The sequence below is a fragment of the Populus euphratica genome, unplaced genomic scaffold (genome assembly GCF_000495115.2).
Source record: "Populus euphratica unplaced genomic scaffold, PopEup_1.0 scaffold163.1, whole genome shotgun sequence".
Lineage (NCBI taxonomy): Eukaryota > Viridiplantae > Streptophyta > Magnoliopsida > Malpighiales > Salicaceae > Populus > Populus euphratica.
Window position 1 is genome coordinate 774947 of NW_011499948.1, and position 18593 is coordinate 793539.

General features: G+C 30.9%; 1 protein-coding gene across 2 annotated transcripts; it reads right to left on the bottom strand.

The window, feature by feature from the left end:
- Window positions 1–4242: 4242 nt before the first annotated feature.
- LOC105137770 (probable sucrose-phosphate synthase 3) lies at window positions 4243–11146 on the bottom strand. Of its 2 annotated transcripts, XM_011043644.1 has the most exons (13): window positions 10072–11146; window positions 9010–9242; window positions 8679–8742; window positions 7890–8588; window positions 7368–7502; window positions 7153–7284; window positions 6884–7060; window positions 6752–6805; window positions 6601–6663; window positions 5395–6348; window positions 5163–5290; window positions 4630–4941; window positions 4243–4505 (listed from the first exon to the last, which is right to left on the bottom strand). In XM_011043644.1, the coding sequence occupies exons 1-12, from the start codon at window positions 10357–10359 to the stop codon at window positions 4659–4661; spliced, it is 3210 nt and encodes a 1069-aa protein (XP_011041946.1). In that variant the 5' UTR covers window positions 10360–11146; the 3' UTR covers window positions 4243–4505; window positions 4630–4658. The 2 variants fall into 2 exon arrangements, with proteins under 2 accessions (XP_011041946.1, XP_011041945.1); XM_011043643.1 differs by having other exon boundaries at window positions 4257–4941.
- Window positions 11147–18593: the final 7447 nt, after the last annotated feature.

Sequence of the window (18593 nt, forward strand, 5' to 3'; positions counted from 1 at the left end):
ATTCTTTTTTTCCTTCAATCACATATCAATTATTTAAACATTGTTTTAATAGTTTTCTTAAAATTTGATTTTGAGATCATGATAGATTTTTATTTAAAAAACAAAGCTTATAATAAAAAAATATTTGTGTTAAAATAATAAAGAGATTCATTGATAAGAAAATAACATTTAGATTAAAAATAAAATTTTTATTTCTAATTTTATTTATTTTTTTCTTGTAATTGTCTACTTTGTTTAATTAAATAAAAATAAATTTTAAAAAGCAAGATTATTAAACCTGATTAGAATCTTGACCTAAATCATGAGTTAAATAAATTAATCTAATTTGATATGAATTTGTACAAAATATTATTGTTCTAGTATTCTTTTATAATAAAAAAAGTTACATCAACATTAATTTTTAATCTTTCTTTTTAGAAGGCAAATTAGGTTTTGGTCAAAATAAATAAAATAAATAAGTTGTATGTATACTTATAGGTCATCAAACCTACACTAGGTCTTGTCCTACTTAATTTACCTTGAAATCTAGCCTTGTCTAAAGATTATATCAACACATTATATATTAACTTGATAAGCTAAATTGAGTTTAATAATATTGTCTAAGAATTCTTTATAATATTGCACAAATAACTAAATACTTATTTTTGAAAACTTTATGAGACTTTGAGATAGTAGTTTAACTTGAATATGTCAATACAAAAGTGTAAACTTAAAAAAAAAAAGAAGAATTTTTGTCAAAATACATGGAAATTGTTCTAATAATAGTTTGGCTTTCAATAAAAAAAGGAAAAAGAATATCCGAACAATTTTTACATGGCATGACATGATATAAATTTAGTGGAATTATTCTTTTATTTGCAAATTACAATTACATGGCAATAACAATAATAATAGCAATAACAATAATATATAAACCCAAACACTCTTTGGATATTGAGGTTGTGGTAGCCCTACCTTGAGCAGAATGTGGGGGTCTTATCCTTTCCCCTGTCAAATTAAATTTCACATTTCCTTTATCACTAGAAACTTGAAGGTGTTCTTGGAGATTTAAATCTTCGGTCTCCTCGTGATATTTCATCAAATTCAGATTTCCAAGTCAATAAATTTTCTATACGAAAAACTCCATGAGGTGAAATGGCAGAATTCAGAGAAACTACACGCATTATGTGGCCAAATTCAGCAACTCAAACCAAGGTTTTTTTTGAAGTTATTAGAGTGTGTTTGACTCACTTTTTATGTTAAAATATATATTGATAATAATTTTTTTATTTTTTAAAAGTTATTTTTAATATTAACATATTTCAAAACATATAAATCATATTAAATTTTAATAAAAATAAAAAATAAATCTTTTTTAAATTTTTTAGAAACACGTGTTTCCAAATAGCCCCTGAGTTGATGAATCTACCAGCATTTTTCTCTCCTTCTAGCTCCTCCAAATTCAATAGCAACAACAGTGTCAGATCCTTCCATTGTTTCCTCGTATCAACGACTCGTGCTATGGTTCAATCTTTGTTTCTATCTAAAAAATATAAAAGTATGTAATATTTAGGTAATTAACTCGAGTAAATATTTATTTCGATATAAAAAATGTAAAAGTATATAATATTTAGATAATTAACTTAAGTAAGTTTACTAAATTTTATTAATTTCATAAATTTTTAGAAAACAAAATTTTGACAACAAACAAAGTAAAAAAAAAAATTAATGTAAAAGATAAAAGTTTATCAATATTATAAAAATATATCTTTATAATTTTTCATAAACATCTCAATAATTTTACTTATTAACAAAATACAAATTAAATGAAGATATGGTAATTTCATAGGAAAAGAATATAAATATATAAAAATATAAGACAAAAAATTCAATTACTATTAATTACTTTTAACTTTTTAAACCATGACATATGTTATAAGAACAAAAGCATTATATATAAAACAAATTATGAGGATTAAAATCACAAAAAAACAACACAAAAAAACCCAAAAGAAAAAAAATTACAATAAAAAATGATGAGAATTAAAATTTTAATAAAAAATAAATCAAAAGGTTATAACAAATTTTAAATTTGAGAGTTAAATTAAAAAGAATAAAAGCATTAATAAGAAAATAAAAACCCAAAGAACAAAGATTAAAAAAAAAATAATACACTATAAACTTGGATTGAAAAATGAAACTAAAGATAATGAAATTTTCATAAAAGATTCGAGGAGAAAAAATAAAAATAATAAGAATAAACTTCAAATCTTAAACATCAAAACATAATAATAATAAAAATGAACATATAAAGTTTTTCAATGTGTTTTTTTATACTAAAATTTTTTTTTAAATGTAAATTGAAAAACTCATGCACACATCTAATTAAACAACTTAATAACTATTGTGTAAAGTAATAAAAAAATCATCAACAATAAATAAAAATAAAATAAAAAAATCAAGCAAAAAATAAAGATTAAAATATCTAATATTGCAATACGAGTAATTTATTTGGTTATATATAATGAATTTCTTTATCAAAATAAATTTATAATAGAAAAACACATAAAATTTATAAATTTATTGAAAAATAATTAAAAAAAATGCAAGGCTACACATACAAAAAATCTTATAAAAAATCAATATTTAAAAACAAAACAAATTTAATCTATATAAAATTTTAAAAAATCACAGATAAATCATATCTAACTCTCTAAAAATTAAATACACCTAGTATTATTTAAAAATAATCACAATCTAATTAAATTATAAACCTAAAATTTATTTAAAAAAATACACAAATAATATATTATTTTTTTAAAATGAAAAATAAAAAAATAGAATCAAATCATGCGCTGATGGGTTTGGTAAGACAAGCCCTCTGTTTGACCCAATAAAGTAATGACACATGCGCAAGCTTTTATTTTTCTTAAAAAAATTTTGTTCACCCCAAATATTTTTTTTTAAAAAAGGATGCGTCGCTTACGAAACCTAGAATCTAGCCACTATGATGGTTGAAAAAATAGGGTCTTTTGTTTTTTCACCTAAAATTTCATTTTCAACTTATTTTGATCCAAAACACCTAGAAAATACTCTAAAGATCTTGTTAAACTAATTCATAGCCATCAAAAAGCCAATAAACCTTCCCGAAACCTGAAATCCACCCAATATAAAAATTCTTCTTGAGCTCAAATTTGTTGTTGTATGTATTTTCAAGGTAAACAAACATCTAACCTTAATCCTCCTCATCGTATAAAATATTTTGACATAAAAATCAATTGTTTTAGAAGCTAAAATCTTTCCTAACAACCATTTTCTCTTTTTAAGTTAAAATTTGACAACTCCTTCTCTTTCTAACAAAAAAAAGATTAAAAAAGAAAAATAAAATTAGGTATTATAATATATTGTCTTTAAATTGAATTAATCATTTGATATCTAAAAAATATAAGAGGGAATCAGTCATTTAATATCTAAAAAATATAAAAGATTAAGATGAATATTTTAATGAAACTTGCAATCCGTCTCCATATTAACTAAGCGACTCAAACTAATGACTTTTAGTTATAGTTAATATATATTGTCGTCTGAACAACTCAATTTGAAATGTTCAAAATCCATCCAATTTAGGTTGTCGGGTGGCTTCGGTTTTGTGAGGAGATTGAGCCATATGTTTTTGGTGGCCACATATTGGAGGAAGAAGATGACAGCGTGGATCTTACAATAGTGTAGAAGACAGAAGAAAGGGATAGATGCAGTGCAAATGGTCGTTCAAGATGAGAAATGATCGGAGAGTAAGACTCTTTGGTGGCATTTTTGTTATTTTTAAGTCTAAGAGCTCTTAAGTAATTATTTCAAAAATAATGTAATGGCAGTCTTGTAATTAAATATTTTTTTTTTAGCATCAACTACTAAGGATATAAAATATTTCAGGTTACAAAGTATAATCTTAAAAAAATCTGGTTAAAAATGAAAAAATAATTAAATCATTGAATACTCTAAAAAGAGTAGACAACGCATCCTTCACTCCCAGGACAATTTTTTCCTAGAAAAAAACCAAGTTTGCATAGGCTTTTTAATTAATGTTTTTAAATCTCTTTTCATTAATTGATTTTATTGATTTTTTCTTTATATTTGTTGTAAACAATGTTTGCAATTTAAATCTTGGTTTCATGGTGTTTTTGGATCAAAATTCCCATAATAGCTCAAAAGACCTGAACTGCTGCATGGAGTGACCAGGAATATTTAGGAGAAGAAGATGACGACGACGGCCTGAAAAATTTAATTTAAGAACAAGGAACATTTGCTTATTTAATATCAACCAGCTGCTCTTTACTCCATCCAGAGCATTTATTTATCTACATAACAGCAAAAATATAAAAAGTAAAATTTTCTCCGGCATTGCCGGTAGATTGTCTGGAAAATGAAGAGAATTCAGCAGTAATATCATGCATCTGGAATCCTGTCAAGAATATAACATCCTGTTGGGCAGCTCTGTAGACCAAATTATCTACTTAGCAAGAGAGCATTTTGCAACAGCAGGAGTCGTTATCTACCTACGTTCTTGTGTTGAGAACCAAAGCTAGAAAAATGCTCCAGGAGATGGGAGTTTCAATCTTAAGGAAAAAAGGGTAAAAGGAATAAAACGATAATTTTTTCTCCAATATACAAACAGTACCATCTCACATTCCACCAGAAGATTTTGACACTTGCCTCAGAACATCAGCAATATCGCTAGCTGTTGCGTTTCCACTCAGATAAGCAATCAGGGGGCTGTCCTTAGGAACAATGTCATCTCGTAGGTCTGTGGTTCTTAGCAAGTCATCAGAACCCTTTGTCACCACGTCTTTCAATATTACTGTCTTATGAGCGCCAGATATCATTTCCTCGTAATCGGTATCTCCATTTTCACCAAGAATCACAAACATATCTGCAACATTCAATCTCCAACGAACGAAAAGGTACCTAATAATCACACAGAGTTGCAGAAATTAATGTTCTTTATGAAAAAAAAACATGTCCAGGTGCTGCAAGGTCGATTCAAGGTTCAATTAGTTAATGCATATATTGAGACATTTCTGCCATTGGAGCTGGAGAGGTATCAATTGTGCACCAAAATGGTATCACACTGGAAGTACTCAGAAGGACTATTAATGCGTTCCTGAGGTTTTACTACATGATAGTACCTGAGTGCTTGTGCACGAGATGCAAGGAGAGGAATAATTTGCAATCTCGTCGAGTTCCTGCAATACATTAGATGGCATCGGAGACCCCGCATCCTAAGCTTCTGCCTCAAATCATCCACTCTCTTGACCTGCAAAAGCAAACCAGTGTGAAAATACACCTACATATTGAAAAAATAATATATAAGAAACTGCTTCTTAAACCTTCAACAGTTGCGTGAAATATCTTAATCACCTTACTTCGATCCTTTACAAGGTATGCAATGCAATGAGCATTGCTCGATTTTTTATCTTCCTCGATGGGGCTGGAAGACTCATCAGTTTGTTTCCCACCTTCAGTTGTATTCATCAGCTTCCAAATGGTTTTTGTTAGGCCATCACAGCCCCAACGATAGTCTATATGGGCTGCATAATCTGGATCTCGAGCAAGCTTCCCGTCTTCTTCAGTATAAGTACCAGGGTAATACAATTCACCCCCGCTGCTACAAATCAATGCATCGAAGTCATTTACTTGAATCTTTGATGATGTCAAGAACTCTGTTGTTTCTGTTAATGACATAGCTGTCGATAGAGCAAGCCCTGCCACTTTTGCAAATAGTGAGTCTGACCTAACAGCTTTAATTATATCTTGCACAATCTTAATCATTTTCTTTTCAGGAACCCCATTGCTATCATAGCAGTCTAGAGCTATAACAATCAATCTGCGTCGCCGCCTCAGCATTGGGTGCTTGCTTACAACAGCCTCAGGCTTTCCACTTTCAGAAACTACTGGCCTGGGCTCTGGTTTCTTTATCTTGTTTAGGACTCGTTGTACTTGATCTGACACTGTAGGGTCCCCAGCAGCTGCAGCTGAATAGTCAAGAGATCCATTCAGTGAAGGTTTGTCACCATCAATGGACAGTCTAAGGGACATATCCTGCACATCCATGAGCGAATCATTGAGAGACGACTCTTCTGCAGCTACCTCATCCTCTGGTGTATCAGTTTGCCATTGTGGGTGCCTCATCCGGCAGGCTGCTACCCTGGTCAAGTAAGTCCGGCAGTGTTCAGGCCATGAGAATAGATGTATATTCTTCCATCCATTATTTCTGCAGTCAAACCACATGTTCTTTTCTGACACCAACTTAAGCAATGCATCAGCAATAGCTTGCTGATCATGAGGGTCAACGAGCAGACCATTGTTCAGTGCCTACCAACCAAAACATGAAGTAAGAAACAAAAACACATTGTCTATAATCACGTTACTATAGCATGATTTGCATCTGCTTAACAGCTGAGGAAACTGGTGAAGAGGAAAAGAAATTTAAATATCCATACAGAATTCCCAACTAATTGCTGCTTGTCAATTTTATATTTTTTGGTCCATTAACCCTAGCTCCTACGATATGGAATAGAATAGAAGTTTTTATTATATGACAATGAAATGGAGTCCATATTTTACCCTATGGATGTCAACTGGTCCACCATTTTTAGTAGCCACCATTGGAAGCCCATGAGCTGCTGCCTGCATCATTTCAAACAAGAGTCAATCAATTACATTTCTTTGATGAAAGAAAGGTAAGTGATGAAAGAAACTAGAAATTAGAACCAACCTCGATCAAGGTAAGCCCAAAAGGCTCTACCAATGCTGGATTTATGAAAACCCCCTGCCATGTATGCAATTGCTTAGCCAATAATCATGTAAGAACCACACAAATGTACTCTTTGAAATATTGCCAACAAACCTTTGTTTTTGCAGCTAGCCGATATATTTCTGGAACATCAGCTTGCTTGTGATGCTTTGGATAGGCCACCAGCCCATAAAGATCATACTTGTCAATCATCTTCAACACTGTCGTCAGGACACTTGCATTTCCACCAGTCATCTCATCTATATCATCTCTGTTTCCCATAATCAGCGTCTGCAAGAGGACATAATAGTTCTCAAGTGTTATTGGGTCATGGAACAGACAAATTTAGTATCTAAAAGTAATTTAACATATAAAGCTCTGACAAGATTGGCAAGCTCTCTTAATGGACGGCACTCTCCAAAGGCTTTCAAAAGAGTTGTAATATTCTTCTTTGGATCAGGCCTTGATAAGGCCAGAATCATTGGCTTATGGGGGTTTGTAAGGAACCGCATGACCTGCCAAAGGATGCTAGCCATGAGGCAATGATAGCTGTATCCATAATCGTATGAAACAATGTAAACACTAAGGTGTCACTCACTTCAGACCATATTGCTGGAATTGCTTTTGGGGAAGAGCCATCAACACTGCTAATGAGTGTTGCAAGTTCCCCATCGACCTCGGGAGCTTCTTCTTGAACCACAACACTGCTGAAGTCCATGCCAGGAGGAATAACCTGAAACGAGATTTTGCATCAGTATTTTCTTGGGATGCACTAAAGAATCATTCCTTGTGAGTTCAGGCTATATTTGTTTACTTTTGGGAATAGCATAATTGAAAGCTGAGCTAAATACAGTAGGGAACTAAATAATATTGACATTGCTTAAGCTGTAAGAGCGGTGCCTTCAAATTATGCTTGTTATCATGAATTGAAATGAAGGGTGTTTTAAACAGAGAAGCAGGAAAAGATATCGGAGTACAATTTTGAACAATTTCAATCTTGCTTCCTCTGTTTTGATTTTCTCTTGACTCATAGACAAGTGATAAGGCATGAGCTTAGCATTTAGCTATAAAATGTCAAAAAGAAAACTGAAAAAAAAAAAAACTAGAAACACTTCCTCACCACCATCCTTGGCATGTAACGGCCATGGCAATTGACCCCACGTCTAGCACGAGCACGCAAAACTTTCTCAAGCTTGACATCAAACCCATCATAAAGTCCCCATTGCTCATCAATCTCTTGTCTGGTACTCGTGATTACAAGTTCTGCAGCATCAAGTGAAAGCTCTTCTCCTTCTATCCTCCTCATTATTTTATATGTTGAATTGATATCCTCCTTTGATTGCCGTCCCTGCTTAAGAAGCTGTTCCAACTTGTTTCGCCCGAGTGAGTGTCCTGTTAGAACCATAGGAACATTCAATGCTCCTGATAAAAGAGCAGCGCTATCACCCGCATCAGCATAATGGCCATGGATAACATATGGCCACACAGGTTGGCCCCCTCCAATTTGTTCACCCAAAGCTTTTGACATATTAAGAATGTGACTAAGAGCTCCATCTACAAATTCTTGAATATAAGGCCAAAGTAGTTCCTTTCGGATATACTTATCACGTGGACCAAAGGGAATTCTGACAATATATGCTCCACTGCTCTCTCCCACCTCATTGCCACCATCATCTTCAGGACCTGCTGTTAGCATCTCTGTTGGCTCCCCGTAGCTCCAATCAACTTCAGCGGAGGAGATCTGGCGAGTAAAAAGATCTACCCTGTACACCCCAGGCATCCTTGCAAGTGCACGAGCAAGTTCCACAACATATTTGACCTGAGATATTGTTTATGAAAGTGTAAGTTACAATGGTATGGAGAGAAACTCTAAGATTATATTTCATTTGTATCAAAATGCAGCACTTACCTGCCCGCCAGTGTCAGAATCCCGACCAAGCTCCATGTTGTCTCCTCGGACCAACCCATGCAAACTGTTCATAAAGATGAAACGACAATGAACTACATTGGCCAGTCAAAGAAATGCAGAAATAGAGTCTATTTGGTCTTTCAGCATGAATGGATGTAGACTTAAGAAATCATGAACAGAGAAAATCCTAGAATTATCTTTCAATGCACTGTAACAGAAAAGTTTCTACTCTTTCGAGAGTTGACTGAAAAAATAGAAATAGAATTCGTGTGCTGTATTTATCTTAAATTCATAGACTCCGACATGACTAATGAGCCAGAAAGCACCATACCTGACAAGGACAATATAGAGTTTCTTTTCCTTTTTATCATCCGACCACACTTCGAGGTTGGAAAGGTTTCTCTGAAACCTTTTCCTTGGCGTCTCGCTTTGTAACAGCTCCCCCAAACCATCTCCTTTCTCTCCTTCTGACAAGTCCTCAGACATGTCTTCAGTTGCATCCCGGCGTCCTAGTTCCCGTTCCCATCTTCGATTTGCCAACCGCTGAAGTTCCTCCCACTCCAACTATTCACATCATAAGCATGACATTTTTGTCATATTAAAACACAAATGACATCAATCTCAGGCTCAATTCAATAGCATGGCACCCGAGCTCAAGGCCCAGAACAGGACCACAGGATCACATGCAGATAGTAGGAAAAACAAAATTCGCCCCACAGGGAATTAGGTCGATTACATGGTAGGATATGGTCATGTTAGGTTGATTTAAAAAGGGAACCATATAACATGAAGCTGAGGAACCAAAACACGACTGTGCGTTTAACAAAAATAGAGTCATAACATGGTCCAGTATTCAAGAACACACACTAGGACATGCATGGACACACATTATTGATCCAATTCTCCCATCATTGAGTACGTTAACTATGTACATAGTTCTAAGGTACAACTTCATCTCTTATAAATTCTGCCTCACGTATGAAAACAGAACAAAATCAGGCTTCAAATGATGGTTAAACAAATTTCCACTAACAGTAATACATATAGTTTATACAACAACAAATTAAAGAAGAAGAAGAAGAAGAGAATCATGATGAAACAATCAATAAAAAACAAAAACAAAAACAAAAAATCATTTAAAATCACAAGACTCTTGCATTCTGTTCTGTCTTCCTCTTATCTTTTCTCTTATTAGCAAGAAGTTAACCAATTCACAAGACAGAATGATGTCATTACAAGATCGAGAAAAAGTACTATGCACACACAGTCATGTATAAACAGAAACACATGCAAAACTGAGCCAATAGGGTCTCTTCAAGAACCAGGACTTCGTGACAGTGACCCAATTCCACACTACACAAACACATGTACACGTATATAAGAGAGTAGTGACCTGCTTCTTCTTGCGAGTGAGGTGCCAAATACGCCAACACATGTTTTCGAGCCTGGAACTGCGTTCCCTGGTGTTGCGAGTGGCAACAACTTTTATCCATGTTCTATGTAAATCAGTCTCATCAACTCCTGTAACAACCTCCTCAACAAAATACTTTGTTGGATTAAAATGCCCTGTTTCTCTTAAATTCACAGTTGGTGCTGGCTTGTGTTCTTCAATTGCACCTGCCCCACCTCCACTATTCAATATCGCCTCTAAGTATCCATTTATCCACTCATTTCCTGCCATTATTTCACAGAAAGAGCACCGCTCCTCTTCTTTCCTTTGCTTCTGTTTATAATTTTAGCAAGTGCAGATTCACAAAATATGCTTTCTTGGCAATGATAACTGAAAGGTTTTGTTTTTTCACCTTGGTTTGGTGATATTGCTAGTATTCATTAGACAACTAGAAAGCAAAGGGTTTCAATATCAAATTCACGTACAGAAAGCTGAACACACACCCAGAAACAAAAAGCGTTTCTTTCTTGGTTCAAGAAAAGAAGGATCATACAGTTTTTTTATCCTGGCTTGTTTAAATTTTGTGGTATTCGAGAGGAGGGAGACTTATAGCGAAGGGAGGAATGTATGTATGCGTGACCGTGCGATCGAAAAATGGAAGAGAGAAAGGAGGAGGGAGAGGGAGGATTGAGTGGAGTGGGGCCCAAAGACAAGGGAGGAGGACATGTGTACAAAGATTGGTAGAAGTGATGTTAACACCTGTGTGAGAGGATGATGGATGGTGGGGAAGTCACCTTTTCCAAGGTTGTCCGCTTCCCAATGCGAGCTTACCGCCTTTGCTCCCTCCTTCAGCAGGTTTCCTTCATATCTGTGGCTTTCCGCTCGCTCCTGTAAATGGTGTTTCAATTTCTTCGATCATTTCTAAGGGCACTTAACGTCTCAAGGTTTGAACCTCCATGAACACTGAAGGGGTATTTTTATTTTCTAATACATACGAATATAAATGCTAAATTGTCGTTTCCATCTCGCAATAACACGCTCCTTGGCTGCTACTTTATGGACATTTCTTAGCATTACCCTTGCTTTGGCCTTCTTAATGATTTATTTTTTACCATTTATTGCAGCAGCAAATTAACCAGTTCTAGTTCATATGACTTTGTGCAATTTTTTTTTTTGGGTTTTATCACAACCACATTCCAACAAATCAATCCAGATCTTAACTATCCTTTTCATTAAATCTTAGTTAAGATTACGGATCAAAGTGTATCAGTGTTTGTTACAACTGAATTTCTTAATTTTGATATTGATAATTATATATTAAACAATGAAAATTCACTTTTTTTTATATAATTTTTACTTGTTTATTGTAATTGAAAATAACATCGACAACCTTATTTCTTGAGTTGAAAATATATAAAAATAATATTTTATTATTTTTTTAATATTATCATATTAAAATTATTTTAAAAAATTATTAATTTAATATTTTTTTAATAAAAATAACTTAAAAACATTTTAAAAACTAGATGACCATAAAAATACAAATACTGCCTAGTTCCCAATGATAAAATGGAAAAATGGCTTCCTTGTCATTACTTGACCTTTATGACACCAAACGAATAATCTCTGAAAGTCTGTCTGACCAGATTTTGTACTTGCGATTGCTTTCTAGTCATTTTGACAAAAATTCACAGCGTCGAGAACATAGAGAAAGACAGAACGAACCCAGACTGCGGGCCCCAAACTAAATTAGGAGTTTTCATCGAGCGTTTTTTATTATTAAATTGATATTTTTTAAATATTTTTTAAAGTTTTAATTTATTGATATTAAAAATTAAAAAAATATATTTTAATATATTTTTTAACAAAAAAAACTAATTTATAAAATACTATCCCTATAGTCTCAAACATCACATCGACATGGACATCATTTACGTATCTTTTTCTTCTTTAAATATCGTCCCGCAAATTAGAGTACGGATAAAAAGTTTAACCAGGAACATTTAATGTGTGTATAGGGTTGTAATAGTAGTTTTTTTAAAAAATATTTTTAATTTAAAAAAATCTAAATATTTTTTTTAAAAATTAATTTTTAATAATAACACATAAAAAAACTTAAAAATATAAAAAAATAATTTTAAATAAAAAATTAATTTTTTTTTAAAATGCAGCCAAACACTTTCCAAATGCATTTTTACTTGATAAAAAAAACAAAAAAAATTTTAATGCATTTTTACTTGATAAAAAAAACAAAGATTTTTTCATATTATATTTACCAAAAGATGTTGGAAGACATCCTATTCACGAGCCTATTCACGAGCCTATTCATAGGGTCTTGATATGGTAGAAAACAATATAAAATGATAGTCTCTTGAAATAAAAGTTATATAACCATATTTATTTTAGGAAAAATATTTTAATAAAACTAGAAAAATAATAAGAGTTTTAAATTAAATAAAAAAATTATAAATCAATTAAAAAAATATTAGAAATCTTAAATAATAACTCCCGGGTCTTATTTGAAGGCCCTCCTTATATCATATGGCTACAAAATTATAATTTTATAAAAAATAAAGCATGTATAATCTTTGAGAAAACTTTCAACCCAATTCAACAATCATATCAAAATTTATGTTACCAATATAAAATTAAGTTTTAGAAAAAAATCTCCTACATCAATTTTACTAAGTTGGAAAGAAATTTTTAACAAGTTCAAATTGCTCTTATCTCAATTCCATGAATGTTTTAAGACTCTCTATCCCTTTTTCTTTAAATATCAACTTTAATCATTTCATCTTAAAATTTGTTTAAGAAACAACAATTGATAAATTATTTATTTACTATTTGCTTTTAGAGTAATAAATTTGAAATCTCAAATTTGCTTTATGAATATGTGTTGTATCCATATAACCTTAATTAACACTTTTTTTTTTTTATTGTTGAGTATCTTACATGTTTTATTTGCACTTAACATCTAATTTATAAAAAAAAGACACTATTAATGATATTATCACTATAATTACTATCATTGTTTATGATATCATCATTAAAATAATTATTATCAAAATAAATATCATAAGTTATGGAGAACACTGATCCACATAGATTATCATAAATAAGATCACCAAAATCTCTATAATACTTAACTTGATTAAGAAGATGCCTAATTTATTTATGCCCTTGAAACGAGTTCTAAAAACTTCAACTTCGCTAATCGATAAGATAATATTTCAATTTGCCTCTACATGTCTATTATCTTCAATCAATAGGGTAATTTTTAAATTTTTCCTACATGTCTTTTATCACAATTTTCCAAATGTTTCTTTTTTTAAAGGTGAAACTTTCCATCCCTTCCTACACCAACACATTCTATTTTGTAACCACCTCTTCCGTACATGATTATTCAACAATACATAATAACTAACCACTAAGAATCATTGAATTTTGTTACCAATTATTGTAGATGAAAATAATATAAGAAAGACAATAAGCACAATAACATAAAATTTTCAAAAGAAGAGATCAAACATAAAATCTAATTCATAATTTTATTATTGAATATTTATTTTGAAGTAGTCTATTGAAACATAAGCTAACCATTACCAGAAGTTTTTGATTTCCTAATAAAATATTTTGTCAGTGGTTACACACTCAATCCGCCGACACAACTTTTATTGATGAGCTTATAGATAAAAATAATTTATAGAAAAACCTATCATTGATGATTTATGATTTATCAATAAGTTTTTCAATAACAAAATTATCGATGGATTTACATATGGATAAAGTGTATCAAATAAAAAAATCTAATGGCTTTAATTTGTCGATATTTCCATTGATGATTTTACATATCACCAACATAAAAACCTTCAATAATGCCAACAATGATTTTTTTAAATATTACTGATGGAATAAAATTATCAGTGATTAAATAATTCTTTTCCGACTCTCTGACCAACGAACTTAATCTATCAATATGACCATTAGTAATATTTTAAAAAATATGTATCCTTTTAAAATCTATTAAATAGAATTAGAAAATAATTAAAATAAATTAAAATAATATTTATTACAAATTTAAAAATTTGTTAGTTCAAATACAATAAATCTAGAACAAAGAGGATAAAGAAGGAGGAGAAGAAGAGTCTTCGTAGGGACCACGAGGCCAATAAGGAGGAGCACATGTACCACTTATTTGTGATTTCATCTTCATTACCAATCAGCGGAGATTGACCATCTCAACAATGAGTCATTTTGTCTTATTAGTAATATAGGTCATTCGAGGTTGAACTCTTGGTCTAAAATCACCTCGAACTTTGGAGTTTGAGTGCCCAGAACTAATTGTAAGCATCTAAGATTGAAACACCTTGGGCCATCCTCAGGTCCTTGGCTGTAATGCTTGAGATACTATACACTTAATTTTTATCGGGTCCATTGCACAATCCTGCCTCCAACTACAAATCTAGATCAAGTTCTAGATAGGTTGAAATATCATTCTTGTATCTCTCTTTCAACTAGGTGTTATATGTATCATAATAAAAAGTTATCAAATTAAAAAAAAAACTTCTAAAAGAAATTGTTGAAATCCAACACTCCACAAAGTGTTGAGCTTAGCTATCTACGAGATATTGCACTTCTTTTCTACGATAATCAATTTGCAAGTGCATTTCTATTAAAAGTTCCATCAAACTTAGTCCGTGTCCAAGAACTATAGCCTATAGGAGAAAACTATTATTAGTTAAACATATTCAAAGTTCCATCAAACTTAGTCCATGTCCAAGAACTATAGCCTATAGGAGAAAACTATTATTAGTTAAACATATTCACATAAAACAATAAATTAAAAAAATGGATGAAGTAAAAAAAATCTTATCATCCGCTTCGTATGCAAAACAAATGAAATGGATATGCTAGTGTGTGTAATAATGAAATCGTGAATCTTTTAATTCTGGTTCTCTATACCAGATTGTGACTGTCACATGAAATGATTAGGCATCACATGCTGAATTATTAAGTCAATCATCCTTTCTACCATGATCTTGTGAGGAACATATGGTTATCTGTGTGCAAACCAATACAAGTATCTCTCCGAGAATCTTTTTATAAAAGATGTATTATTACAACATCTGAATCGAGAAATATTTTATTCTTATATAGTTTACATAGATATCCAATACCAAATTCATTAATATTTCTCGGATTAGATGGTTCATAATTAATAAAACCCTCAATTCTATTACAATAATTCATCATATGCAACTCTTCGAGTGAATCTCAATGCATCTATGAACGATCATTCATTACTTATATCAAATATATATAGAATATGAATAACAACATTTATTAATTAATTATGTAAACTAAATAAATTAGATAACATTTAGTCAACTTAAACATATTCAATCTATTTTAATAGTACTCTTAATTCATTATCAATTATCTACATAAATTCAAATTCCTATATATTTACTAAAATTTTCAACTTAATAGTAAAATTGATAAAATATAAAACGAAACCGTTAAATAAGCCACTATTTATTTCAATACAAAACACTTAAGTCACAAATTCAAAATAAATTTCATCAATTTACAAAGAAATACAATATTTTAAAATTCAAACAAACCCTAACACGTACAAATCATATATTTATACAACAAATATTTTTGGGGAAAAATCTATAAAACAAGCAAAAACCCAACCAAAATATGTATATTATAAAAATATGCAATAGAAGTTAACATTTGAAAACTAAGTTCAAATAAAAAAAAAGGTAATTTAATGTGAGGAATTCTTAAATTTAAATTAGAACAAGGATGCTAATAGATTAAGTGTTGGGGTAACCAAATTTGTAAGGGGAGGTTGATTTGTGATAAAATTGAACGGGATGTGCTATTTGTTGTAGAGTGATTAGTACTTAAAAATACATTTTTATCAAAGTTTTATATCATCATTTTGCACTTGAAGTATTAATAACTCCTTAACTAAAACATGTTTTATAATAACATATCTAATAATATAAGATACCTTTAATTCATGGTAAATGTTCATTTTAAATGTAGGTCTATCACATAAATGAAAGGATTGACTGATGAGTTTAAGAACTAAAATTGAAAGGACAAAGAGATGACCAAACTTAGAAAAAAAAATGCCAGTGTAGTTCCTACCGGAATACTGTTTGGTAATTGGGTCATATCTGGAACTATAAATCTCAGATTTAGGTCTACTTTATATGGATGGAAAGGTAAGATATAGGCCTACAACTTTCATATGGAGCCCAAGATTTAATAAGGTCATTTTCAAGTCCAAATTATAGTAATAATGAAGAAGTCTGAATCTATCTTGTAGTCTGAATCTATCTTGTAGTCTGAATACAGAGCTGAGAGCAAGAAGAAGAAGAATTAAAGGAAAGGGAGAGGGAATCGCTGGTCAGGTCATAAATTAAATATTTTTGATGTCATTACAGATGGAATTTATCGATAAGTTAATATTTTTTTTTCTTATTTTATCACTATAATTCTATTGGTATATACCTAGATAATATTTTTGTCGATATTTAATCAATGGATACAATGAGGGATTGTTGTGTCAATAAATCATGTTCATTGCAATCCATAGACATAAAATTCTATCAGTATTTTCACTTGTATTTGCTAATTGTTTTAGTGGTGTAACATTATTTATACTAGAAAAAACATCTTAAAAAATTGAAAAAATAGTAAAAATTCTAAACCAAATAAAAAAAAATAATAATCCCAACTCTAACTAAGAAAATATTACAATTTTGAACAATAACTTTTATGTTTTATTTGAAAGCCTTTCCAATCTTGAATAACTATAAAATTTTAACCTTATAAAAAATAAGACTTTTAAAATATTTAATAAAATTTTCAATCCAATTTAATAATTAAATTAAAATTTATACCTAATAACATAAAATTATATTTTAAAAAATAAATCCTGCATTATGTTTTTTATTTATTCATCAAGCAGTTTTAACTCGAATTATTTTTCCTTCAAGTTATAAATCTAGCATGGTAATATAGAGGAAAAGTGACTTAATATATATTTTAATATGTCATTTGATATTTTTAATGGTGCACTTTTATTCGTCAAATAATTTTTTTTTTAATACATCATTCTATTTTTTTTTTTTGAAAAAGCCCCTTATTCTAGATAGGTTACTAATTAATCCTTATATTTTATATGTTGTCTTCAATAAATCTCTACATATACAATTAGACCTCTTATGTCCCTAGGTTTTAGCTTGTCTCCCTTCCTACCTCTATTCAACTCAACAAAATGATAGACATCTCCGAAATTAGCTTTAGGACAGATTGAGACCTTCATGCTTACGAAAAATTCTTTTCCAAAGGATTGCCCTAAAGTTAAAAAGATTTGCTACTTTCATCAACTTATTGCACTCAAATCTTAAGTTCAATATTAAAAAAGATTTGAATATATTAGATTGATATATCCCTTCAAAATCATTTGAAAAGAAAATTCGAACTGATTATTGATTATTATGTAAACTAGTCTTATAATATCTTTCATCATAGAGAGAGAGAGAGAGAGAGAGAGAGGGGATATTATCTTTTTTTTTTTTTTTTTATGATTTATTGCCAATTCTGGAACTGCATGAATGGGCCTGGATATCTATCTCCATTCTCATCATTTACTTCTGGTTTGATTTTCTCCATATTTCCATATCCTAAGCCTATAATGTAATAGCATCTCTTCGTCTATCTCTCGACTTGATGCAGAAGTATGTGGCAGCAGAACCATCATCCCACCATGTAGTAACCACAGTCAACCAAACATTATCTCGTCATCTTTGTCTTAAATATCGATCAAACCTTTTTCACACAAGTACCTTTCCAAGTTAGATTCTTGTTATATACAGGTTCTCCTTGCATTTATTTATAATTTTGTGATTCCATATGGCCTCAGCATCCATAAACACGAGAGTGCCACATCTGGACAGATCAACATCTGTATCACCTAAATTATTGGAAAGGGACCTTTTTTTTTGCAGGGTTCTCCTTCCACATGGAGATGTCCTTGTGAGATGATTCCACTTGGATTTTTCTCTTCTGAGTTGGTATTTCGATGCAATGGAAGAGGACCCGTTTTGCTTTTTTTTCTGCGGCCTCGACCTCTTCAATCTATTCTTGGCAAACTACTCTTGCTTTACACACGTATTATATATAGGTGTTATTACATGACCTATAACAATTCCAGTTTATACATGGTTTAGTGATGAAAATATTCTATATTGATACATATTGAGGGAATTATAATAATAAAAAAGTGAAAATAAGTAAAAGAAAATGATAATATCTCATTTTTATAAATAGAATTACTGATGGATTTAAATTCATCTTTAATATTTAATTTATGACTTGACGAGAGACCACCTTCTTTCCTCTTCAATTTTTTTTCTTCTTACTTTTCTCTGCAATAGCTAACACAACTCCTAATTTTATCACAAATTAACATTCAACTACAAATTCAGCCAACCTAGCAC